At 43.6% G+C, this 27801-nt stretch overlaps 1 protein-coding gene across 1 annotated transcript; it reads left to right on the plus strand.

Moving 5' to 3' along the window:
* The first annotated feature begins 61 nt into the window (after positions 1–61).
* nectin3a (nectin cell adhesion molecule 3a) lies at positions 62–27801 on the plus strand. Its single transcript, XM_035622900.2, has 6 exons — positions 62–198; positions 14754–15101; positions 18930–19229; positions 20708–20825; positions 21955–22106; positions 24089–27801. Exons 1-6 carry the CDS (start codon positions 108–110, stop codon positions 24724–24726), a joined length of 1647 nt encoding a protein of 548 aa, XP_035478793.1. The 5' UTR covers positions 62–107; the 3' UTR covers positions 24727–27801.

The following is a 27801-nucleotide window of genomic DNA, read 5'->3' on the forward strand; positions in this document are numbered from 1 at the left end:
GCGCCTCATGCGCGTGAGTCAAGGAGGCAGTCCACCGTGGAGACGACCGAGGAGCGGAGCGGAGCGCACACACACACACACACACACACACTCTCTCACAGGGAACCATGGAGCAGACATCCCGGCTCGGACGGACCTCGCCAGCCGCCGGACTGCGGCCGCTGCTTCTTCTCCTCCTCACCGTGTGCGGACTCGCCCGTGAGTTTAACGGCTTCTTTCTCATCCTGCCCCCTCCGCCACTCTTCGGACGCTGTAGAAAAGTGAAGTGGAAGCGGAGCTCGCCCCCGGAGTCTCTGTGCCCGGTCGAGTGTGTGGGGGAGCCTGCGCCCCGTGCTCCCGGGCGCCGTTAGCTGTGCTCAGGCTAACGGCGCCCGGGCTCTGCGGACGCGGCTGCCCGCGCACGAGCCGCGGCTGCTGGCGTCACCTCGCCGGCGGCCGCGACGTCGCTTGGCTTTTTTCGGCTCATTTGAATGCAACGCGAGCTTCCACTGCTAATGACACACACACACACACACACACACACACACACACACACACTCGAGCTAACTGAGTTAGATGGTTTAGCTAGAGTCCACTCGGTGTGGGACATAACTTTACGCACAGGGTTTGGTGTTGGTTGACCACACTGTTCTCAGCTAGTGCGGGTGAAATAGTTCCATTGTGTCACATCATGACACGGCTGATATCACTCAGTGTGTGTGCGTGTGTGTGTGTGTGTGAGCGTGTGTGTGAGCCTGTGTGAGCGTGAGGGGAAACGCCGGCTGGTTTCTCCCCTCCACTCAACTCGACCCGAGAGTCATCGAGGGACAGCAGTTGTCAGTGGTCCGTCCACAAATAGAAGCGAAATGAAATAACACGAGTGTCACTTACGGACAGAAAAGACGAGCTCCTCTGTGAAAACTTTGCCAAGCGGTTGGCCACAGATGGGGGGGGGGGGGGGGGGTACAGGGGGAATGAAGACTTGTTTCACGGGGGAGAGCCACTGCAGTCGCAGAGTCTCTGGAAGTATTGACCTGCGGTTGGGCAGGATGCCGAGCAGAGCACCCTGCAGTCTGCACACCGTCCCGGGTCGTGGGGGGGGGGGGGGGGGGTACATCCCTGCCCTGAGCTGGGATCACAACACATGTCCTGCAAAGACAAAAGAGAGGGGACAAACACAGATGGACACTTAAGTAAATACAGCCCAGGAATGCACCATTTGTTCTTCTCTCTTTTCTTTTTCTTTCCTGAATGCAAAAGCAATACAAGCTTTGCAAGTACGGCCTCGCCATGTTTCATAACTTTTACTGCATGGCTAGTTGTTATATGTGACAAAACTCCCACCACAGCTGACATGGCCCGTCTTCATTCGTTGCTCAATCTCTTGGGTCACAAAGTGGTGGTAATGTTCGGTTTCATTTTCCCGAGATGTGTCTTCCCATGTCCAAAACTCAAACACATTATATTATTGTGACATAGAATTCTAACAAATAGACACACTTCACCCCAAAGAAAGTGATTGAATATTATCATGACAATTATTTGATCTTTTAAAATGGTTGCAGATTATTTTTACACTAAATGACCTCAAACATATGTTTGGCATTTGTGTTTTGCAATTCTTGTTAATTATCTGCCAACACATTTTGAGACAAGATACATTAAGGTAATAGACTCTACTGCTGCCACTGGTGTCTTCTCTGTCTCGCTCTCACACGCACACATACTTTTACAGTCTTCTTCATACCATACTTTTTCTGTCTGTACCCACAAAACACTGGTTCGTAAATCAACACAGGGAACTGATAAACAACCCTCTGCTCCAATCTAAGCTGATCAGCTTCCAAACATGTGGTGCTTGGTGCTATGTGTCTATGCAGGTTGTCAGTCCTGATAGTCACCTAGACAGCCAAATTACTTTAAGGTTAGTTTTGTTGTTGTTGCATTTGGAACAGAGCAGGTTTTAGTCTGGATAACATATGGTCGGAGCCCATGTGTCTCAGGCACCAGTGTGCAGGGGGTCACAAACAGTTTCCTTGACTGTCATTATCAGATTCCCTGTCGTGTTGACGGGGTTGTGAGGAGGGGATTCGTTCGAGGCGAGGCTACAGGCTGTGAGGTCTGTAATTGAAGACCGTAGTTTTGTGGTTTCTCTTCTCGGAGCCGCATGATTCACAATCTAAATAAATAATGTAGTAATGGAGCCACCGAAATTACAGACTCAAAACAGAAATAGAGTTGAAAAAGCAGTGCACTGACTGAGCAGATTTGGTCCTTAACCCCCTGTTAATGTGCGTTGTTGGTTGATGAATGACAGCAAGACGCAGCCAAGAAAGTAGGTTTGTCACTGCATTTATGTAATTTAAATAGAAACAGCTTCGCCACCATATGGCATAGGGCAAATCGGGTCACGGGATCTTTTTCTGTTTGGGGTCCTAGTTGGACAACTTAATGTTTGATGGAAATTCTGGTTAGAGGTGCACTTCTGTGCCAACCCAACCCATTATTACATTTTATCAAGCTAGGAAATCTACATTTGCGATGGATTTCACTTGACTCGTTTACCATTTCTCCAGCCAGTCTTCTCCAAATGATAGTTGTTTATCCATTAATGTGACTCGGTGAGGTAGACGGACTTGTGATCTATCTGACTAAATATATCCACAAATGCCAAAATTGTAATGTTGGCTGCTGTTAATCATCCACATTGGTCATGTGCGATCGCAAGGAGGAGCTTTAAAGTCAGTTTCAGCATTTGGATCCACATCTGCTGGTCACAGCTGCTGCATCCATCTGAACCACTCATTTGATGTCAAATCTCAGTTGTGAAGCAGCAGACTGAAAACTCCTAATCACGTTAAATGCATGCAGTGTTTTCTTTTTGAAGGAAGGCCATCAGCAGATGAGCGCGCTGCTTTATTGTGGGACATGGAGGCGGTGCGTGGGGCTCAAGGAGCAGGCTGTGGTCACCAGCTTCTGTTGACTCCACCCTTTGCTTCCTCTTCCCCGACAGATGTGACTTGCTGTCAGAAGCTCTGAATGGCGAGTTGCTCCCTGGTGGTCCATTAGTAAATTCAGAGCTGTGAACTCTTAGCTTATTCCTGGAAGTGTCTGTTAGCAGGACATATAAAAAGACAACACTGCCTATGGCACTGTAGTCACTTGTTGATTACTTTAAGCCAACTGCTCCCAATTGGAATGAGCATCAATAATTTGTACATTTAAAACAAACCTAAATTACCCTGACTAAAGATAGATTAATTTACTTTGAAGTAAGACCAAGAAAAAACACAAATTCTCCCAAGTGTGACACTAGAGCAAATAAATGTTTGGTGTTTGCCAGAAGAAAATGACTTATAGGCTTATCAAAATAGTTTGTCTGAATAGTTTTTAAATAAAATAAATTAGTATCCAGTTTTGCAAATTTCCTGAAAAATGTTTTATTACGCTACGTTTAGATGGACATTTGGCTTGTTACACTTTATAAAAGGAGGTCTGATATGGCTTGTTCCTCCGTTGTTGCCCTAAAAAGAAACACCAATGTGCCTCGCTGTTGCCCTGGGTGACGTACCTACATTTTCAAGAACACAGTCACAACAAGTCATTTTGAGTCAGTCCCAAATACCCCGTTGCTTTGGCCATAAACACAAGCTAGCACACCAAACGTGACATTATACTCTCCAACAAACGCCCAGTACGTTTACTCCTGTTTGAGTAACGTGCTAAAAATTCAAGTGCCCGTAACTTAAAAAAAACAAAATCCAACGTAATATTACTGAACCAACTTTTAAAGATTCACAACTTTAGGACTAAATGGGTGTGAGCGCCACAGACAGAGTAGGGAAGTTTGAAAGCATCGAGCGACAGACTAACACTTTGTTGAACTTTCCATGGGCACAAATGGCACAAATATAGACTCATGCCAGCCTCAACCTTTTAACCCAACCGTCTGGTTTGGTGAGCCAGTTACTGTGCTCCTGGTGGCATTAGCTGGCGTGCCTCCCCCCTCTCCAGACCATAATAGGGAGTTACCAGTCACCAGGAAAACAGTACATGGGTAATTAGCCATTCGAAATTCAGAGGAAATGGCAGGAAAACACACTGAAAATGCTAATATTAGCAGTGCTATTTTCACTGTGTTTTAGCTAGAATGTCTTGTCTACTGAATAAATCTTGAATTGTCTGCATCAATCGCCGCGTCATAGGAAACTGCCTCGTATAAATGGCTTCCAGATATTTCCATGCTTAATTACCTCCTGTGAATGAACAGAGAGAAGCCGTTTTTCGCCTGCTGTTTTCAGGAGTCAGGGTTTTTCCCTGAAAGAGCACATCACAGTGTGCGACTGAGGTTAGGGTCACTCGGATACGCCGCGGCTTCACAGTCCATATTAAAGGGGTATAGACGCAGGATGTGCACAGTCAGCAGTCGAACCCCCCACGAGAGGAGCGCCGGGGTTATGGGAAACAGGTGTGGCTGCTTCTCGCCGCTCGGCCTTATTTGTTTGGGTCCTTCAGCTGTCGGGTGGTTATGATGTTTGGGATGAGCACACAGTCAGTTGTATGCACCGACACGCCCCCTACCACCCAGGTGGGAGATTATTAACACCCACCAGTTAAATACTCGCAGTGCTGATTGTAGAGAGCCAACTCTCTGTAGTCCGGTGACATACAGTATGCCGAAGTAGATGAAAAGATTCTCTTGTTTTTCCACCAATGTTTTCACCACACCTGCTGCTTGGATCCCTCAGCTGCCCTCTGTAGAGTCAGTATTACGCCCGCCTACACCCCAGAATATTTATCTGTCCAGACCTCTGATGTAGGGATGGGCCTTAAAGGAAAAAAAAAATTCTTAAAAGAGAACGAGACCAACCGCTTAAGACTTATGGAATAGTTACTTCTCCTGGCAGAGTTTTGCACTTTTCCTTTACTTTTGAAGCAGCTCCACTCAGAACTTTTTGATGGCTCTAGTAGTCTTTGGTGTGTCAGGTTTCTCCTGTTTGTACAGGAGCATCTAATCTCACAGCGCCACACACAGTTTACCAGCATCTGGTAGTGACATGTTCTCCTTCTTTGTTGTTTAAGTGCATTTGGCAAACAGCTTTAAGGTGCATTACCACCACCGTCACAAGTAACTATCAGGCGTCAGTAAAATCAAGGGAAAATACTGCTTATTCTTTAATACAAGGCTAAAGTTACATAAACTATTCGATTGTATTTAATGTATTCAAAAACCATGACCATGTCACTTTTTCATACACATTGAGCATCGAAATAGACATTCGGCTTAAGATATCTGGACAATTTCAACAAAGTCGGTTAACTGAAGTTCTGGCTTTTGTTGAAGAGGGAATCGATTCTCCTTCCGCAAAGTTGGTCTTGTCTTCTCTGCCAGTGAAGTCGAGCCTTTTGTTCTGTCTGATCAACAAATATTGATAATGTAAAGCTTATTAAGTAATGAAAATGCACAAAGTGTAGGACTTTACTCTCCTTTCCCAGGATCACAGGTCCAAAACCATAAGTGAGCAGGAAATGTTCACTGCATGCATTATTTACAATAATGGACTGGGCCATGATTGACGGTCCAAAGTTGCCTCTTGTTGGAGTCGTCCTGCATTTCAGTTGGGAATACTCGCGTCATTTGAAGTAGGAGGTTTGCCTCTTACATCTTTAACCAGATATGATACTTTTTTATTATTTTACCACTATTTTGTTGGTTTTAAAACTCGTCAGCTGCCCTCAGTCATGTGTCAGATAACAACATACCCAGCAGCTTCGGTGCTTGATGCAGAGATGATGCAGTAATGGCTTAAATAGCATTTTGCACAAGTGACTCCGTATTCCCCTGCCATCCCTGTCACACTGCTTATGTCCACCATATGACCTTATACATAAGTTCCAGTATTAGTGGCTGATGTTCTCTTGATTTTGAGTCTGACTGCAAAGTTGAATACATTTCCCCACTTGATGTAAGATGATCAAATAGACTTGAGGTGTTGCCGTTGTTTAGTATTGAGGAAAGTAGGTGGAACATATGTATATGCTGTCTTTCCTCGTCAGCTTAGCTGCTTTGCCACGCAGAGGAAGAGTCATAGATTACTGTTCTCCTCTGACGAACAGTATTGTTCACTGTGGTTGCTATGTTTTGCGTCTACTTGCACTGCAAAAGGGATCACAACACTACAAGTGGGCAGTTCTATTTAGGGTCTAAAAAAAACATTAGAATGTCATGTAATGCACAGATGCCATTATTTTTCAAAGTTATGCTTACACTACTACCCAGAGCTGACACTAAATGGGCTACTATTATCTTTATGTATTCATAATATTTGTCTTCTTCATCAATGGGAACACTGTCAAACCAGACAAGTAACCTGAGCCCCAGAAAAAATACTCTTGGATGTTGTCTTACTGACAGTTTATTAGTCTTTAAGCTAATTTAATCTCTATGAACTTTACACATGTAACAGTGGGTGGACCTCTTTTACTCATGGCTGGAAACTATGTTTTGGCTATATATACACCTAATACTTTGTAAATCTGGAATTATGTCAACATTTCTCTTTGAATAAACTCGGTATTTATAGGGTTATGATAGGTGTATGGGATGTAGATCAGTCTAATGGTATCACAGTCAGTACATGGTGGTGTGGGCTCAGGGTTTCACTTGGCATTTTGTCAAATATATGTATTTTTGTCCTCCCGTGAGGTCACCATAGATCAGTAGTTCCCAAACTAGTACTCAGGACCCCTTGAGGGGGTGAGGAGTTATTTTTATTCTTCCAGAAATCAGATACAATTTCAAAACAAATTAAATGGTCATATTTTAGCCATAGTTGTTACAAATGGTACATTAAGAATATAACCATGAAAATAATATGTCTTTGCCCCAGCGTGTCTGCTGAGGTGATAATGACAGATTAGTGACAGCATGAGTTGCAACAAATCAATTTACAGCACCACAGGATATTTTGTGACGTGCACACAGGGGATTTTTGTGAGACTACCACAAAAGTTAAAAGGGGCCACAAGTCTCTGGTACCTTCACTTTGGAGGTCGGGGGCTGAAAAGTTACCCTGCTATAGATATACTTAAGTCAGCTGTGATTTTGTTTTTTGTGTTTGTTTTAATGTGTCAAGGGACCTAGGCTTAGAAATCTTTTTGTCCTCACGGATCAGAGTGGGTGGTAAGTCTGAATCAGTACTGCTTTAATCCGTTGCAGAAACAGGGTGAGTGTATGTGCCGGGAAGAGTGGGTGTGCTGGTAAAATGACCTCTCTCTGACCACCATAATGCTGGTGAAACGCCACACTGACCAAACTACTTACTGTTTTTATTGACAAAAGGATACAAACAGGCATGTTTTTGTTCGGCTGCTTTACTTCCCCCTCTGTTGTGAAGTGATGCTGATTGATTCTAGAGACAATAATATATTAATGGATAGTGCAGCAGTCACTTTCGGTAAGGTTTGTGAACCCACCAAAACAGTCTGTTGTATTCAACCAACAGGATAAATGCATGGTAATGTGTAGAATGTAGCTTTATCTCCATCTCTGTTACACTAACACAATAGAAATCTTTGCACACTCACAAGCCCAGTGTCCGTAGCCTTCATGTGACTTTCATGAACATCAAGATCCCTTAAAAATATACGTGTTGTTGCAGGTTGTTGGCAGAAGTAGGCATCGTTCAAGAAATGAACAGTTATGGGAATCATTTTAAAGACAAACAATCAAATTCCCTCTGGGGTCTCTGTGGCATGTGGGAAACTATGTTTCCATTATGTTAGAATGGCCAAATGAATGTACAGTAGCCCATTTAGACCCAGTCAAGGGCAGGAGATACCGTGACTAATATAGAACCCATTCGCTTCCAAAACTCCACCCCAACAGGAGTCTGATTATTTCTGTCGTAGTGACTGGAACTTTATTTGAAAATTAGAGAATCTAATTCTTAATGTTCATGTTGGTCCTACTGTTGGGGAGCATAGCCATGTTGGACATGTTGGCGTTTTAACTGTAGGTATGGTAAGGTAATAAGGTAATTTGAGCATATGCCAGTGCTGAATATATGAGTCCAATATACAATTAATCTTTTATTATCACGGAGGCTAATGGAGGGTTGGACTTCCAGTTAGCATTAGTCGCCTGTCTATGCGGTCTTTGTTTGGCGTTGGTGGATGCTGTGAATAATTCACTGAAATTGATTAAACAGATTCTAGGCTAACCACAAAACACAACTTGTTCTGAAAGTATAGACTTGTCAGTTGTGTTTGCATGATGTCTGGCCAAAACTGTTACCGCCACCAAGGAGGTCATATCATATTTTCACCCATGTCCGTTTGTTTGTTGGTCGGTTTTATTTGTTAGCAGGATTACGCAAGAACAATTAAACTGGTTTCCACTAAACTTGGTTGGCGTCTGGGCCTGGGAAGAACCCATTAAATTCTGCTGTGGCAGACCCTAACATGAACAAGATTTCTACCCCAGTGCAATTTTCAAAACTATTTGGGGAGCGATGGTGAGCATAGTGGAGTCTCTGTTAGCATCTACATGTGGAGGGATTTCACACACTTGAGCTCTAATGAAGACCTCCATTAACTCCTGTCATTAAGTTCATTTTTCTCACTGGAGATAGAAAAAAAAAATACGTCCCCTTGTTTGTTCGTTTTTTTGTGTCTATGGCTTTTGCAAATTAACATTTTATCTATTATTTTTAACCATGCGTTTCCATAGCATTACGTTCACGTACCCCCAAAACAAACAATAACACATCCCACACAATGAGGCCGGACGCTGCAGGAGTGTTTGTGTTACTTTGGTGAACAGTGGCAGACATTGTCCTTCACGAGTCCTACAGCATAGCTATAGTTGACTCTGATTAGAGGTTGCAACCTATCCTGACACTGTATGTCAACACTATTGATCTTTTTTTTTTCCTTTTCAGCACTGATCTTTAATCAAATGTGACTGGGATGAGAAGGGCACAGACGTCCACATTGCTATGGGGGAGCAAAAAAAGAAAAGGGTCCTGAAGAGGACAGTGACATGTGAAAAGAGGCCCGCTTGCCCCTTTTTAAAGGCCTGTCAGCCTGTGTTTGTCTGCACCATGAATTAGCCCACTGAAAAAGTCTCACACCCTCACGGGATACAATGCTAGGAAGGAAGGGGGTGGATTAGCGCTGGTGTAGGAGCTAATGGTTTCTTCACACTGAACAAATATTTATGATAAAGACATGCTATAAAACAGGCAATTCACCACTTGCTCTATCCTGTCTAACTGATTGAGGCACAGTTCTAGGCTTCGAAAAAAAAAAGTAAAGGGCTTGTGTAAGGCATAAAGGCTTATTATTATTATTATTATTGTGTGGGTCACCTCTTTAGAGTAACAATACCAAACAAATGGTTCTACACTGCCTATTGACTTCATTGAGTTTGCAGTTTAAAGACAGATCACTCTCAGAAAATGCCCCCGTTGAAGATTTCAGAGTAAATGTCCCTAGTGGAATGAAAAAAAGTTAATATTAACTATTTTTCCCATCTACAGCTGCCTTTGCACTCAAGGGATAGAGAATTGTTTTTAAATGGCCTTTCTCAAGGTTCCATCCGTTTGTTTCTTTGTATTACGTTTTTCCCTTTGTCTATGTAGAAGACTTGGATTGGGTTGCAGATGGTTGCGTGGGAAACATGACTGAATCACTTTCTTTTCATGACTGTATCTCATAGTCATATTGATTACCATTCAGATATTTACTCGGGTGCTGTTTTATGTGAGGTTAGCCGAGTTTGCTTATCCAGTTTGCAAATGCACGTTAATGTCATTGATAATCAGATGTTGCCATTAGTTGACTAATGGTTAAGATAGGTAAGATAATGACGTGATCTTTGTAGACATCCATCACAGTTTAAGACCAACTTCCTGGTTCACCTGTAATGTACCGTACTTGCTGTAGCTTTACACGTCCACTCTTTTCTTCTGCAGCTAGATTAATCCTCGCTGCAGAAGCGAGGCAAAAAAAGATGGGCCAGTCTTTTTTGCCTCATTGGACTTGTAGCCATTTTACTGTGGTCCCACATCTCTGCATTTACTTTGGTCAGAGCATAAAAAGTGTGCTATCACAAACAAAGAATTATTAGCACAGATTAACCAACTTGTCTTTGTTGTGCATACTAGACATGTGTTTGTATCAGCAGCTTTAGTGTTGAGCTTTGAGCTGGTTCAACAGTAGACTTGGTGGTCTGAACTCTGTCAGGCTGTCATTGCCTGTCATGTGCTAATAGGAATTAGTGAAATGTAATTGACCAAACCTGGGTCTAATTTTATATCCTCACTCGCTGTGCACTCTTGTTGAACTCTTCACTTCTGTGCATCTCACTCATGTGCTTCTTCTCAATATCTTCCCCGTTCCCTGTTTAGTGTCCTTATTCCCAGAGTTTCCTCTTGCTTTAGTCCTAAACCACACTCCCTCCTGCACAGATCTCATGTCTGCATTCTTCCCCTGTGAGGTCTTCAGATCAGTCTCTCATGAGCGCTGTTTGACATTATAATCTATGCATGGAGTTTGTCGACATGAACATGACATATTGTCCATTTTGTTGCAGCTTGTGAATGTTTTCTGGCCTTGGCTAAGGGTTGTCTCACGTGGTTCCGACACTGCATGCCTCAGTGCGAGGAGCTCTCTGACCGGGAGACGGCCTCCTCTGGGAAGGTCGGGGCTGATGCTATGTCAGGTCTGAGTAGGTGGAGATTTTGGCTCATCGTGTGGCTGACGTGGAATGTTTGAGCCGGTTGCCAGGCAAAGAGGAAGGTTTTGATTTGCCATTGCGTCTTTCGAGCAGCTTGTCGCAATTAGTGATGTCAGGAGGGAAAGAAACAAATATGAAGCATTTCTTCAAAGGACAAGCATTTCCTTCCCATGAGTTCATTCTTTCCTTGGCTTTCTCAAGGAAAATGGGGTAAAAGTGCAGCCGATTCCTCTGCAGTCAAATTAGGTTTTGAAGGCGAGGGTTCTTCTTCCTTGTTCTCTGGGGCCGGATGTCACATTTAAAGTTGACGAAGTGGCTTGCAAAGCATAAAAACAGTGACTGCATAAAGATGGCCATCAAAATGTAGTTTATCTTGTGTATACTAAAAAAAATAAATCTTGAACCATATTTGTTTACTGGACATGATGGATGACCAGCAATGAAACCAGTGACAGTCCTGAGGCTGTGCCTCACTTCTGCAGCACTGCGCCCGTTTCCTCGATGAAATGGCATAACAGCTTTGTTTAACGCACTGCTTACATTTCATTTGCCTGCAGTATTTTAGACGATATGTCACTGCGCTCTAGTTTGTGAGCCCTGGCTGTGTTGTTCATGGTCGCAGCTAGCAGTGCCAAGTTTCCCCACTCTCCTCCTGGCTGTAGGTATCCCATGCAGAGGCCATCTGTCTCTCCTCCCCTAATGGTAAGGGTGGAGTCCTCTTTAAACACCCCCCCCCCCCCCCCCCCCCCCCCATTTCTCTCCCCCCCTTCCTCCTCACTCCCAAATGCTTACTGTAAAACAAACACAACATAGCATGGACGGAGTCTAGTTTCCCTGTGTGCTTTGACAGGCCTGAAAGCTGACACACTGCGATAGACAAACTACACACAGTAGCAGTTGGAGTGCCGTGCCACATAGCTGCAGTATGTGGGGCATGTGAGGGAGAAGCCTGGTCTGAGACACGTGTCTCCATGTGTCAACACAATGTCACGCATGTCAGTTTACTGCTCAAACATCAAATGCTGCAGGAGGATTTTTAATTGCCATCTGTAGTATCGCACCATTCATAGGTAGATATTTATTAATATTTTCACATGACGTTTTTGTCCTTGCTGTTTTTTCTTTTCAAGCCCAACAACTGAGATGCACAAGTAAGGTGACAACTAACAGCTGTCGTGACAGCTCGGATGATAGTAGATTGGAGAATGAAAAACCCACATGGCTGTGACTCTGATTCTCCAGTGCACTCTGAGGACTCTGGCAGACACAATGCAAACACAGACTAACACATGTATCGCAAAGCACATTATAGCAGTGCAGGCTTTTTATTTTATTTAGGCCAGGTCATGATTCGAATGTGGGAAACAGATGTAAAAAGATCTCTGAATTAATGAAATGGAATAATAGCCCAAACTGACTTTCCCAAGTGTCATTCCAAGTGGATGACAAATAAGGCCGCCTGAGTTAAATACTTGAGGTTAACAGGTTAAAAGCTTAAATGCGTTGTAGAGCTGTGCTAGATTAATTCACACGGCAAGATGGGAAAACACAAGGGAAATATTTTGAAAATGTGGGTCAGCAGAGAAAAACAAACAAACAGGAGGGAGCCCGAGTGTCGTAGCACAGCAGGGACATTCACAACACAATGCAACATGCACTTATAACTCAGCAGCCATTCAAACAAAATCACTGACTCTCTTACACACATGGTCACACACTTATTCCTTATTTTTGAAGTGTGTGTGTGTGTGTGTGTGTGTGTGTGTGTGTGTGTGTGTGTGTGTGTGTGTGTGTGTGTGTGTGTGTGTGTGTGTGTGTGTGTGTGTGTGTGTGTGTGTGTGTGTGTGTGTGTGTGTGTGTGTGTGTGTGTGTGTGTGTGTGTGTGTGTGTGTGTGTGTGTGTGTGAGATATCACTAAAATTACAGGGGATGTAATGGAGCACAGGGAGCCTCAGCCTCCTTGGCTATATTCCTCCCAAACCAAGATAGCATTGCTGTGGCTTACCACTCGCATTCATGCCAAAGACTGAAAATACATGCCAGTGGACCACTTTTATAAGCTTTACTCCATACACATCCGAGACTATGTACAAAGTGGAAATTTATGGCTCCCAAATATAGCTCACTGCGACTGCAACCATGTTGCGAAAACTGAGACTTACTGTTTTTAATATTTTGAATGAAATCACCTTTTAACATGTTATCTAAAAAAAACCCCAAAGCTTTTCACAAAGTTTATTGTGGATCGACTCTACAGTTAAGTCTCAACCAGCGTTGTAAATCTTAATATAGCCTCTTAAAAATGCCTCTATCAATGATTCATTTGTGTAGGACTAGGAGGGATTTTTCTTTTCCATTCAGAGCAGTATACATAACTTTTAATTTGGGATTTATTTCAGGTCCGTTTTGCAAAATACTGCATTCATTACCACTGAGTTGGTTGTTTTTGTTTAAATGTTTCTTTTGTTACAACCCAGTCACGTGTCTATTAACTGTGACATGCAGATTACTGTCCGTGCAGCTCACACATCATGAACACATAATCGCACTTTCCTCAGGGTCTTTTTGTGAGTTGACTGTGATTTTTTTTTTTTTCCCCAGTCATCTTGTCTTGACTTAAAAGAACTTCAATGAATTATTGCATTCAAAATGGCCATTAATGTTCAAAACAAAGTTTATATGTTCCATTTTGTTTAAGATAACTCTTTAAAAAATAAACCCGTGGTGGGCTTCAAGTCAAATTAAGGGCCTTATAAAAAGAAGAACTAAGACCATTAAATTACTTATGTTGTTTCATCTCATTCCAGATTTTTTTCTTCCTTTCCTGCTTAAAAGGTGCTCTGATAATTAGCAAGAGGCGCAGTCTGAGTGTCCTGCGGTGAAAGTGTTTTGCTTGTTAAGAGGGAGAGCAGGGCACTCGGTAGCCAAGATGAAGTCTGATGTCCCTTTCAACCCCAGGAAAAACATGTCTGAAACAAATGATGGCTTTCAATGTGACCAAGGAAGGACTAGTAATATTGATGATGACAGAGGAGAATAAATGCATCATCATGTCAGTCTACTGCAGCATGTCGAAAGCTAATGGAGACTTTCATTTTAATCCAAGTCGGACTGATGCTTTGACATAGATGGAAAAACTATACAGTCATTGGGTAACTGTGGTTTCAGTTGATCAGGAGTGCACCACTGTATATAACACCATGACACAGATGGCAACAGCACACGTCCAGAAAGTCATAATTTTACTTTTTCGTGTAATCTCACATGAGTGTGGTGATTTGTGTCAGGCAACATCCACATTACTACGTTTGGTTTTAAAACGCATCACTACAGCTAGGTTTATTCCTGCCGTCCGCTCTACTCCTGAGTTTCAGGAGTTTGGTAATGCTGCTGGCCCGTTGTAGTTTGACAAATCCGGGGCTGCGTTGCTGTATGGACGGGTAAAAAACTTGGACTTTTGGAAACAATGAGGCAGTCACCTCGCTTCCTGGTTAGTTTTCATCAGTCACAACTCGACTACCAGTGATGAAGGCAAAATGTTGTGAACGCTTATTATCGTTAACAGTTCCTACTCATCATCGAGCCGAGAAAATAAATCCCTTGTCTTTCTTTTCATGGATTTAGCCTCAGTATTGGTAGATACATCACACCATCTCTGTATCTGCTTACTTCCCATTCCCCAGGACTCCAGAAAAGAATCAGTTTTCTCCTCATATCCTGCCTTGATTATCATATCTCAGCGACTGTACTTTAAGTTCTAATGTCTGGTGATAGCACATCCTCTGTGGTGTCGCCGCTGTCGCACTGCTCGAGGAGAAACTTGCAGTTTGACAAATTGAATGTGCACAGATTTTAATTCATATACAATTTTTCTTCCACCGCTTGGACACCGGCAAACAATTATACTGTAATCTGTTAATTCAATCAAGTGGCAGTGTCGTGAGAAGTACAATCTTCCAGTTTCATTATAACTACTACAATGATGTGTTGCTGTTAATCTGAGTCTAATCTTAAATGTCCTTTTCTCTCTGCAGGCGCGAGCAGCAACCCCGTGGTCGTATCCGAGAAAGTGGATGCAGTGCTGGGGAAGGATATCACACTGAGCTGCAGAATAGATTTGGCCTCCAACCACACTATCTCACAGATCTCCTGGGAGCGTCCTCATCCTTCAGGCCAGATCACCGTGGCAGTGTTCAACCCCAATTATGGAATCGCATTCGCTCACGAATATGTTGAGCGCATCTCTTTTGTTTCCCCTTCAACACACGATGCTACCATTATCCTTAAAGATGTTGGCTTTGCAGACGGTGGGACCTACACCTGCAAAATGGCGACATATCCTCTGGGGATTCAACAAGCAACAACCATCGTCAATGTATTAGGTAAAGTAAAGTGTCTCACTTCCATGTTCACCTGTCCAGTGCTTCTTCTCGCTGTTTTTTAAATCACTTGTCAAAGCGCAAAAAAAAAAGTTTTGCCCTGGAGCTGGAGTGAACTTCTCGATTAAGCCCCCAAATTTTGATGTCCCTGCAGGCATGGCATACAGTATAAACACTCAGAATACTAGGAAGTCTGTCCTCATGCAGTAACCATGTTAACAGAATGCATTTAAAGCAAACTGTCCCTTCCTGCAACTTGGTGACATGCAAAAACAAGTAAATTGCTGGGGTTGGCCCCCTTATTATATTTGCTTGAAAAAGTTTCATTTTTTGTCAATAATGAAATCATACCTCAGGCTCGAGTAGTTGGTTTCTGGTAAAGCTCTCGCCGACACTAAAGAAGATGAGAAGCTTGACTGCAGTGCAGTTATTGTACAGATTTATTCTGTAAATATGAATTTATTTATGCCGTGTCAAATGTGCTTCGCAGCATTAAACCCACTAAGACACCAAAAAAACATAAATGATAAATCATTGATGGGATCCTCTTCCCCCGCCCATCATAGTGTAGAGCACATATAATATATTGTCCGTGCACTCATGTGTACATGCATGATTGTCACTGCACGACACCACCTCCTCTCTTAAAGAGCTTGAATGTTGAACTTTCTCTGTGCTCAGCGTATATATTGCATACCTCTGAAGAGGTTTGTGGTGGCTGGATTGTTCTCAGGCGGAGCTCAGAGGAGGAGATTGCACTGTCGGCAGTAGCCTCTTCTCCAGAGACTGAAGGAGACTGATGACTAATGAGCACTACATTAAGTGATGCTGTGACAGCCAGAGTGTCTGGGACCTCACAGAGTTCAATTACACCATACTCTCATCTCTGAGCAGTTTTTCTCAGGAGCATTCCTATTTCTTTTGGCTCACTCAAACACATGCATTCATACACAAACACATGTTTGGTCTGCTTTACCATTCACGTGTAATTAGGGTGTGATTATGCTGGAAATATACAGTATGTTCTTTGCAATTTGATACGTGTCATGTGGGAATCGGATCATCCCACAGGGTGTTTCTGTTAGAGCGCACATCACAGCTACAAGTCAGCAGCCTCAAGTCCCCGAGGCTTCGCGAACTTCATCTCTGCCTTGGTTCACTTTTACCTTTTTCACAGGACCGTTTTCAAGGTGGCTGTAACCAAACAAAATCTAGATATCACGTCAGTATATGAGCAATGTATTTAGGTTAAACATATTGTTCTAATATACAGAATGTTTGGTTGTCCAGTGTGTATTGTTTTTTTGTTTAGTGTAGTTTTTTTCAGTTTAGACTCAACTCAGAAAGTTTGCAGTTAGGATTCGTGTTTATACTTTGAGGTTTTTTGAGAGATCACTTGACTTCATTTTCATTCCTTTCAAATGAACTAAAGTGAAGAAAAGTAAAGGCTCAGACCCATGAGTAATGGGCCAAAGTCACGACACCCATCCTAATGATTAACAGGTGCAGAGGACATTGACTTCTTAATTTCAAAAGTCACACTCTTGATAGAAACCTTGTCCTGCATTTCATCAGTATCAGTCAACACACATTTTCCGTACTGGCCCAACACTGTCACTTACGTTCTCAAAGAAACGGCTTCAGGCATTACCGACCATTTCAGCCAGAGTTTTGCTCCAGTACATGAACAAGACGTCCCCACCAGTGAGCAGTGGGAAGGAACCAGAGGAGGAAACATAACACATGTATTGAATGACTTAGAATGACCCTTTGTTTTAAACTGCTGACAGGTCAATGGGAAATTTCCTGAACAACAATTGACTTTAGTAAAAACAACACATACACACACATTAAGTGTTATTAAAAAGCATTGCTTCTGCATATAAGTTCTCAACTACGAAAGCACTAAGCATTTGAGTTTACAGACCGCAATCTTTTTTTGATTTAAAGTCTGCTCTTCCTTCATGTGGCCCCTAATGCAGCTCTTTTTTTGCTGAATTATAAAACTGAAAAATCAAACCCACAGAGATGGTTTAAGTTGCTTACTGATGGGGGCAAGAATGTGAAGAGTGTCATAGTTTCCCTCTTGTGAAAAAATGTTTCAGTTCTTCTTTCAGTCTATTCAGATAAAGATGGATTTTCCCCAGTGTTGGTGTAGAGCGAGGCAAAAAACAAATGTGTGCATTCAGCTACACACCCCGTGTCTTCTCTTGTAAACTGCTAATCATTTAATTCATTGAATTTAAGACAATTTAAAACAAAGATTACCATCATCAGACCAAATTGGCTCCTTTAAATATTAAAAATATCTGTTTATGTTTAAGTTTGTGTTCCTAAATCTTATTAAAAAACAGCTAGATGTGATGCATGACCATGGGATTTCCAGTTAAATCCCTTCTGTATTGGGGTTCCCACTCTGACGTCAGTGTTCCACGTGGATTCGGGCACTGACTGGAAATCTTTACCCTTTCCCTTAGAGCCTTTGCACTCATCCAAGGCGTTCCCCTCCCGGCCTGACAGCAGCTCCAAATTAACACGTCTCCCTGATTTAGTAATCCTGAAGCTGCAGCCAGCTCGACTTCGAACATAGAACAACTACTGTTTATAGTCTGAGGCCCGTGAGGAGGGGCGGAGAGAAGTGAGTGAAGAATGTGAGGTGGACGACTGAGAGCAGCGTCCCCACCCTTGCACTGGGTACAGGAGACGCCGCTAGGTTATTTTTGGGAAAGGGGGGGATGTCAGAAGTTATTCGAATTCGTTGTTTGACTTCCTGCTTGACCCTGGGGGCAGGGGGGGCGATGACTTAAAGGTCATGGCCTTGTCTTGTGGATTAGGCCAGTGTGCGCCCCCACGTGCTGCCTTTAAAACTGTCACCATTCCAATAAGTGGAGCAGCTGTTACTGCTCTTTTAAGAGGGACAGACATGGAGGAGGTGGTGCACTGCTAGTCAAAGAAGGAGAAACGACCTGTGGGCAAATGAGGGACCTTCTATAGCGATTGAACAAGTGTAGCTTTGTTTTACATGTGTAGCTACTTTCCTTAAGTAACTCTCAATTTTGACATTCTGCTGCTCCCTTTCACGCTCTCTTGTGTCTTTGGACTCTGTCCTTATCCACCTTTGTCTTAATGATCACAAAGTGTCCGAAATGACCTGTAGCCCTGTATGGTTATTCTTGGCCAGTGCAGCACAGGATTAACTGTTGAACTATTTCTTACAACAGGTAGAGGGGTTGAGTTATTCTGGTCACTTCCCTCTTGCATGGTTCCGTCAAGCTTCTCTGTTGAGAAAATCTTTGTTTCAGCTAAACCGCCAGTTGTTCTCAGGAAGCTGATGTAACATTATCTCAGCTCTAGAGCACAGAGCTCCAACAGACATCAATTTAGGTCCTAATCTTCCAGTACAACACAGTCAGATACAAACACACTGCAGTGTTGTCTGTCGTAGCCTGCGATTCTGAAATATCACGGTTTTTGTCTTCTGTCATTAGCAAACCTCAGGCACTGATTGGCTTTGTTAGAAACTATATTAATACAGTCGGACTAATAATAAAAAAAACCATGCTTGACACAAAGCAAAAACAACTACAGTATGTCTCCATTAAAATGCCTCCATATGATTGAATGGCATGGTTCATCAATGTTTAATGCATATGTGAAATGGAAGAAGTCAGTCTGTGCTCTTTAGCAGTTAAGTACACCGAGGCCACTTCCTCCTGTCCATATATTATATGATCTACATTATTTATTCATATACAGTACACACAAAGCAATCCATATTTATCCTGTCACCCCCCCCCCCCCCCCCCCCCCCCTTCACTCTCCTGGTCACAGTGGAGCCAAAGATGTATGTGTCCGCCGGCTCCGCGGCTCTGCTGGACGGCGGGAACGAGACGCTGGTGGCCACCTGCATAGCAGAGCGGGGCCGTCCTGCCGCCAAGGTTTTCTGGGAGACGGAGTTGCACGGGCGCACCGAGAAGCAAAGGGAGCACGAGCCCAACGACACCACCACCGTACACGTGCGCTACCTGTGGCTGCCACAGAGCAACGCCGTGGGGAAGAAGCTCACCTGTGTGGTGCTCCACCCAACCCTGCAAAAAGAGTTCCGCATCCCCTTCGCAATAAATGTTCAGTGTAAGTGTTGACTAGTAAGACCTCCTTAATTCCTGTGTTGTCTTTTCCCCTGTCCTTTCTTGCATCCAAAATTATTTCCTATTGTCAAAAAATCACAGGATCAATTAAATTGATCTTACTACTACCAGTGTTGACTGTGCAGCCAATGCCTGATGTAGTTTGCCACTCTTGTCATAAAACATGAACATGACCCTAACCTTATTTACTGCAACTACTGTGGAGCCTTTAAAATCTCTACCCAAACACATTAGCACATTAGTTTCACTCAGAAGTTGGTGATGGGTTTTGGGGTTTTTGACAAAAAAAGTTAAAATATGAAGAGATACAAATCTGGTCAAATTTTTGTCTGATTTCATTTTGAATATCCACTGTTGTTAGTCAAAAATAAACTTGTTCCTGAAAAAACGAGGTTTAATGATAATGAACACAATGTTTATTATTATCATAGCTCTAATGGTTTAGTCCTGAAAGGTACAGTATATCTTATTGATACTAACCCATGCTGATGGCTTGATTTATGAATATCCTGCTCCCTACTTCTCCCATAAAGGGGCCATTTAAGAGTTACAGTATCCTAATGTTATAATCATTGGCGAGCAGTACTAAGGGTTACTCTGTTTAGACTGTGTGAGTGCAGGCTAATGACGGTATTTTATGAAATATTGATCAGACCTCAGCAGGAGCACAAATAACATGAGGCTGCTGGGGGCAGCGGATGGAGACGCAGAACGAAAACCAAGGTTAATTCAGGAAGAACGTGGCTCTCCAGCTCAATAAATCATGTCAAATGCCGAGGCGAGGGATTTTAAGTGCAAAAGAAGCACAATTTTACCGTTGAACTGCATGAAAAGGGTCAGTGGACACGATGAGCCGAGACATCTTTCCGCGTGCTGTAATGAGTTCCTCAGTTGTCCTCCAGGGAAATCAAAATGAACAATTGGATATCTAAGTCCGTGTTTGCCATGTTTTATTACAGTGGCATGTGCTGGGCTTCATTTAGGCATCCCCCTGCCTTCCTTTTGTTCTTTGTCATGGTAGGTAGGCAGGCAGTAGAGTTTATTATGAGCTGCAATACATCTACTGTCTGAGGGAGTCTGTTATGTTCTAACTTTCCACCTACCCAGAATCCTTTGTTTGTTTTCTTGGCTCGCGTACACCAGCAGGTCCTGTGCCCTGCTACAGTGCTGCCCAGCCTTTGTTTTTGTCATCGCTCGCTACTGTGCTTATAATGCGCACTTTGTTTCTGTTCAGAAAGCTTGTTTGTCATCAGGCTGTTTGGATCACAATGACTGGTTATTGTACGCTTTTACCTTTTGGGGAAAAATTCCTTTTGGTCTGCACGGCACAATGAAGGCCAACCTTGATGTTAAAAAAAATAACACAGCCTGAAGTATAAAATATTTTGTATAATGTTTCTTCTTTGTAATTAATGTCAATTTTTCTAACATCCTAAACTTTTGTCTTACTGTGTTTTACAGTTGCGCCAATCGTATCAATAACTGGACTTGACGGAAATTGGTATGTGGGTCAAGAGAACGTGAAGTTCACGTGTGGTGCCAAAGCGAACCCACCTGCCCATCAATTCACATGGATCAGGTCGGTTTCCCCAAAATATATCATTTCAGCAGATAAAGTGTTCGGGTTGTTTGTCAACCTGTAGGTCAGGATAGATGTAGCAAGAAAGCTATGGTCCTAATTACTGTATATGAGTTTGCGGTTCACATACGAAAAAAGCAGCAGGAGATATAGTCAGAGTCAGACATGTTCACAGTAGTGGGAAAATTCCTGCAACATTCAGGCGAGCGGTGGTGGCTGGGTAGAGTGCCCACTCACTCTCCGCAAACCTTCCAGAGATTTTCCTGCTGTATCCTTTCATGCTCTCCACAGGGACATTTGCCAGGAAATTTTATTCGGGGGCTGGCGGGAAATGTTCAGGAAAATGTATGGACTTCACGACATATCTGAAAGCAGCTTAACTGTATAATGGTAATTTGCTTAATTTACCAGCGGTATTAAGCACTTTGTTGCAACAACTGTCAAAACTAGACAGTTGCTTAAATGTGTGATGAGTTTTTCTTCTTTTTATGCATGTTTATTTTTATCTGTTTTCAGTCCAGCAACAAACAGTCAAAAGAACATGATCGTCACGAAAAGAGTAATGTTCTAGCACATACCTCATGACGGGTCAGCCCGGAAATGGTTTACGTAACATAGATTTTAACTGTATTCAAGCAAATCTCAATCAGGCAGTGAAGAGGCAGCATCACGTTGGAGCCTGGACACTGGAGCTGTCGAATGCACGGCTGCACCCATCGGGATAACTGTCTGCTATAAATAAAAGATTCCAAACAGTTCATGCATCAGAGCAACACTAGTCTATTGGCAGCTCCTTGTCATCATCTTGCTTTGAAAATAAGAAATTTGCTCTCATTTGGCCTGACAGCCCCAGTGAAGTCTAGACAGCCAAGCTCTTTATTTTGTTTTGGTTTTTTGGGTGTTTTTTTTCTCCAGGCTTGTGTTCATGTAGAAATCTTTTCCCCTCGACTGATGCAACTGCAGTCAGCTCAAATTACCGCAGTCAAGTTATCATCTAATAGTTTCAACAGGCCAACTGAACCAGCAGAGCAGTGATGGAAAGGTTTTTTCTCTTTGTAATGACATCATTTATAAAGTTAAAGGGTTTTATATGGTTGTGTGTGATGTGCGTTGTTTCCTTGTTGCCCAGGTTGGATGGATCAATGCCTGAGGGTGTTGAGATCTCAAACAGCACCTTGGCTTTCGCTCGCCCGTTGGAGATCGCAGACTCTGGAGTGTACCGCTGTGAAGTCACGAATGACATCGGTGTCAGCAGTCAGAACGTGAACCTCTGGGTATACGGTACGTTTAGACCTCTTCACTCAGTTTCGTCAAATGTTAAAAAATATAGGTTTGCTTGTTTTTTTAATTTCTAACCATCTGCCAAGTATCTGGGCCTTTTGACGATGTGGGATTACGCTCTCAGTACGATCGGCCCTCACTTCAACAGCCTCGGTTTAGATGTCCCTGCCCAGATCCACTTTCACACATTCCTGGCAACAGCGGTGCACAGACTGCAGATAAAGAGTATCAGTACCAAACGCGTTGTGTTGTGGTTTTGGCAAAACATTAGATTTCTGGGATAAGGAAGAGGGTGTTTACCCCTGCCGGCTCAGCAACGTTTTCACCCATGTAGCCTTTTACTTTGTTGCGTTTGAGGTTGGGTTTCCCAGCGGGACATAATGAGTTGTGTTCACAGGTTTGCAGTACGAAGAAGCACTGTATGTGTGTGTGCACCCCATGAATTATGTTACTCAACTGTATATTGTACTCTTCCAGCAGTTTTGTTTGAAATGTGATCAAGTGATTTCAAGTCTTGTGATTTGTTGACATAAATCCTTGTCAGTTTGAGCTGACAGCTCATTGTAAAGTCGGGGTGTGGATCCTGAGAACTCTGCATCTTTTTTTGTTTTCATTTCTCCTCTCCTCCTTTTTTTAATCCTTTTCCAAACATAACAACTGCTGCTTTTGGACACATCCTTCGCTAACACACCCACACGCACACACGCACGCGCACACGCACACACGCACAGTCCTCTTGGTTTCTCAGAGAGCAGGAAAAGCCCCCCAAAAAGGTTCTCTCCGGCTCCGTCTGTGTTCAGGCCCGGCTTGGAGTCCCGCTCCAAACGAAAGCACAGCTGACGTCCTGTCCAGTGCGGACTTGCACTGAGCAATTATCTTGCTTCTCTTGTCAAATATTAAGACTTGAGCACGCGGGCTCTCGCCTCCCTCCCCCGTGGAGATAGCCAGGTTGAGCTCGGTCCTACTCCCTCCCCCCCTTCCGCGGCTGCTTGGTGTAGCTGTTTCACGTTCCCAGTTGTCTCTGCAGCCTTGTGGTTTTTGGCTGCTTCTCCTCGCAGACGATCAGCTACATGGTTGCAGATGCTCGAACCCTTTGTGAGTGTAAAACGTCCTGCTGCAGGGTGGGACTCATGGCGTCTGACGAAGGACTGACAGCACACCACTTCACTGACCTTTGTCTATTTCCATTGTCCTCTCTCATGCTTTTACTTTCACCCCTAAAGCTCACACAGTGTATGATTGCAGGTAATTCGATTCTTACACAAATTACACAAATTGTGGAAATCATTATAGCTCTACAAGGATTCCGGAGACATAGACTTCTATAAGTGGGGGTCATACAGATTTGTATCTGGTCCCTTTGATGAGCCGGTGCAGAGATCAACCAGTGGTATCAGGCTGCTCCCAGCCCCAGAGGCCATGGGTCAGAATGGAGACGATTATCCTGACCTTGAGCTCCGCGCAGATCTTCTCCGGCTCTGGCTGCCATCACACACGCCGGTCACCAGAGGACAAACCAGATGCAGGAACCTCACATCGATCACACAGTGTTTCATCTTCTCACATGACTTCCCCATATCAGGGTTGAGAAAGAAAGGCGGAGGGGGGGTGGAGGCAATCACACCCACTCAGATGCTCTCGAGTGCATGTCCTTTGTCCTCCTATCCATCCTTGTCTCTCCCTCACGCTCTCACACACACACACTAACATTTAGCACTTAACCTCTTTCTGCTCCTCTCATTTCCCTCTTTTTGCTCTGCAGCACAGCTTTCAACAGATTCTTCAGTCTCAGGAGAGACGCGTGTCTGTTCCGACACTGCAGAGCGTCGCTGTAAATTAATCTGAAAACCATTCACACTTGCTCTGTCAGTTGCTACAGAACATAAAGTGCAGTCGTTCGACTCCTCAGTTTTATATTTCTCACTACAGCTGCAGGTCTTCCTCTGTGGTTTTAATCTTTTCATGACATGTTCTCTCTGTAGATCCTCCCCCCACCACTGCAGCCCCCAGCACCACTGCATCCCTCCTCCACGACACCTCTGGAACCGGCAATGGGACGGACGAGCGGAGAACCCTGTTCACGTCCCCCACCCTGGCGGCCTTAACTGACAGCAGCATGGGCACCATAGTCGGCGGGGCAGTTGGTGGTGTGCTGTTTCTGATCCTCTTGCTGATTATTGGTGGGGCGTGTTTCATGCGCCAGCGCAGGACATTCAGGGGCGACTACTATGCCAAGCAGTACCTGGGACCGTCCGACATGCAGAAGGAGTCTCAGCTGGATGTGCTGCAGCCACACGAGCTGCAGGAGGTCTACGGGGACAAGACGAGCAAAGGCAGCCAGGAGCTCAAACCAAAACTGGGTGGAGACATAATTTACCCCGACTACACCCCCGAGCGCAAGGATGGGGACGACTGGGCTGACAAAGGGGACATCCACAGGGGCCTCAAGGAGGGAAACTACTACCCTGATATGCACCCCTGTGGGCCCCCCGTACACAGCCCTGTTGTGAACAACGGCTCCCCCTATCTACCGGAGTACTGCTTTGACAATGGTACAGACAGCGACTATGTGTCCCACATGGACGGATCTGTGATCTCGCGCAGGGAGTGGTATGTCTGAGCGAAGGAGGAAGGAAACGGACAAACGACTGTGTGAGAATAACTTAACACGTGGCCGACAGAAATATCGTTAACGGTTGTGTCATTTCAGTTAAAGGATGAATACCATTTCTCAGCTCAGTTTCACAATGAGCTCTTTGAACAGTACTGCTCCGCCTTGATTGTAACCACTTAACCTTAAGGATATGTTTCTGGATTGTATTACACCTTTGTAGCGTTTCAAGGAGCTACGGAGACGCTGGACGGTGCGGGCGTAAGAGGCTTTTTTTTGCAACGGATGCAAATGTGGTTCTGTATTCTGCTTTTTTTGTGTCGGCAGCTGTCTTTACAGCAGGTCACTGGTCAGGTGTTCAGACCCTCAGTAGTGAAGCATTTCTATCCCTGACTGACTGAGAAACCTCACGACTTCTGTGGCATTTTGGAAAAGAGTGGTCTTGCGATTGCTTACCGCGTTTCCACACAGGTGATATGTTTATCATAGCCTCAATCAGTATTTAAGCGAATTATATTGCATGATTATTTTTTTTCTAAAACCAAAATGTGTCATCAAGGTAAAGGGAAAGTCACATGATTAAAAGGGAGAATGACACATGCGTTGTACTGAGGGAAAAGAAAGATGGCTGCTTACGGCATCACATTACATAAAACACTGATTCATGAAATAGTGAGTTTGTCACCTGACTGAGAGAAAGTCTTCACTCCCTGCGGAGGTAATTTTACGTTCGAACCACAAAACAAAACACACTCTTGTTGTTTTGATGAATGATTGCGGCTGTGAGGTCGTGCAGCCTGTGACCTTCAGCTTTCCAGTGTGGCAGACGAAGCCAAGCGGGCCGCGGCGCTCTCCCCTTAGCCACGATAACTGGCTGCGTCGCCGTCTTTTCCATTTTCCCTCCGTCTCATCCTCTGCGTTCTGTCTGCGAGACTTAACACCGATTGGTCATTATAGTTTTTTATTTAAGCGCTGGGATCAAAGCAATGTGTTATAAATACCAGATGGGACCACAACAGCTGTCATCGTCTGACATTATGTGGCTCCGTAAACCACCAACAGTTTCACTGCCCCCACTCAACACGCCGCACTCGGGATTCATGGGGGTAAATAATCAAAGTTGAAACCTTTTTTGTGGGGGGGGGGAAGACAGTACAGACGCTCAAACTGAACCTTCAGCTTTAGTTTGTATGTGTTTGAATTGTGTGTGATTATTCAAATACCTTGGAGACCGTGTGAGCGGCTGACGTCACCACTGATCACAGAACAGGCTTTAATGTTGGGGTTTGGCTCCTCTGCAGCTCCTCTGAGGATATACAGCAATCATGGAAACTAGAAACTCAATCCACAAGTCCCAAAAAAGAAAAAAGAAAACCGTTTAAGAACCATCTAGGTTAGAGCTGCCTCTGTAACGGCTCCCCAAGGCATTTATATATATGTTTTTTTCTTCTCCCTTTCCCTACCAACAACAAATCGAGTGACATTAAGTTGAAACAAAAGAGTTGACATCATCAGTGATCTCATCTCTCACTGCATGATTTGACCTTGCTCTTTTCCACTTAGTGCTGCTTCTTTTTTTTGTGTTGTTTCTGCAGGAATGACACACGGATCATGGTGGCCTCACATGAAAGAGAAAACGTTCCCCTTTTCGTTATCAACCTCCCTGTTCAATCAATCAGGGAGCTTGTTGCTATAAGAAGGAGCCATATATATGTATCACAGATCAGGACCGGGGGGAGTTTGGTATATTTTGAGGTCTTCTTCTTTCTTATTGGGGTTTTATAAATTGTGGGTGCACTTAACCCTTTTTTTCTTCTTTTTTTTTAACCCTTCTCCACCCTTGTTTTCCCATGCCAGGGCTTTGGTCGAAGGTTTAGATGTCTGAGAATAAACTACTTTAATCTCTGCAGCTCGCTCTCACTCTCATCGTCTCACACACACACACACACACACACACACACACACACACACACACACACACACACACACACACACACACACACACACACACACACACACACACAGCCACCACACATCTGCCATTGCTGCCCACATTCAAAGAGCAGCCCTCACCTCAAACCATCAGCTTTTGAATTAACTTTTTTTTCTTTTTTTTCTTGTCGTTGCACTTGCCAATGAAAGTGCTTCAACTCTGATATATACAGTAAATAGCATATCCGCCTTCAAACGGCTGATTCACAGCTGTCCAAGTGTTTGTCATTCGGTAAAAGTCGCTCCATGCGAACCACTGTCTGACCTTTTCATGCGTTATCTCTTAAAAACCGATTAACAAAAGCAAACTGAGCTGAAATTGGTGAATGTTCCTTGTGTGCTTTCGAATCAGTTCTGTTCAACTGGTTGCATGTAAGTTAAGTTATTGGCTGCCTACTGCGCTCATTGTTTCTCATCACTAATGTTTATATACATGTACATAATGCTAATAGGTTAGCGTAGGATTAGCTCTTTCCTCATACTTTGGTTTCGTATGTTCATGTACAGTTTGTTCTGGACTCCCCTACTGAATATGTCGGTGCCTTACCAGGGCTCAGCAATGCACAGAAACTTTAAAGAAGACAATTTCTGAGAGGATTCGCATAGAGGATATTAATATCTTTTTGAAGAGGCTGACTGGTCCTTTAATATGTCCTCCACCTTGATATTTAAGAAGTTATTAAAACACAAATAGACAAAAGGTTGATTGTCATGCCTTATACACTTTGAAAAGACACGTGTAACAAGTTGGTTACTGAGACAATTGAAGAGTATAGTTTCACTGGGTAAAAAGAAAATATTATTGTCCTGTAAATATGCTGGCTGTTTCTTTTTTTCTTCTTCTACTTATTATTATTATTATTATTGAAATAAAATCTTATTTTTTGTATGAGGTCTGTAATTTTCACAGAGTATTAGTTCATCCGGTTTTCACTGTATTTTTCTATTTCTATTTGTTCTCGAGTTTTCTGACCTATTGTTTTGTATGCTGTTTCTCTGAATGATTGATGTCTCACAGGAATCAGAAATGAAAGTGCAGTAGCTTGTATTTTGTTCCTTTTGTTTGCAATAAAAGACCATTATTGCGCTCAA

This window comes from Scophthalmus maximus, chromosome 11, assembly GCF_022379125.1.
Source record: "Scophthalmus maximus strain ysfricsl-2021 chromosome 11, ASM2237912v1, whole genome shotgun sequence".
Lineage (NCBI taxonomy): Eukaryota > Metazoa > Chordata > Actinopteri > Pleuronectiformes > Scophthalmidae > Scophthalmus > Scophthalmus maximus.

Excerpts from the sequence above, each read along its gene's own strand:
- nectin3a (XM_035622900.2), top strand. The coding sequence starts at position 108 with ATGGAGCAGACATCCCGGCTCGGACGGACCTCGCCAGCCGCCGGACTG. Across the intron at positions 19,230-20,707 it reads CTTCGCAATAAATGTTCAGT|TTGCGCCAATCGTATCAATA; the intron begins GTAAGTGTTGAC and ends TGTGTTTTACAG. Across the intron at positions 20,826-21,954 it reads CATCAATTCACATGGATCAG|GTTGGATGGATCAATGCCTG; the intron begins GTCGGTTTCCCC and ends CTTGTTGCCCAG.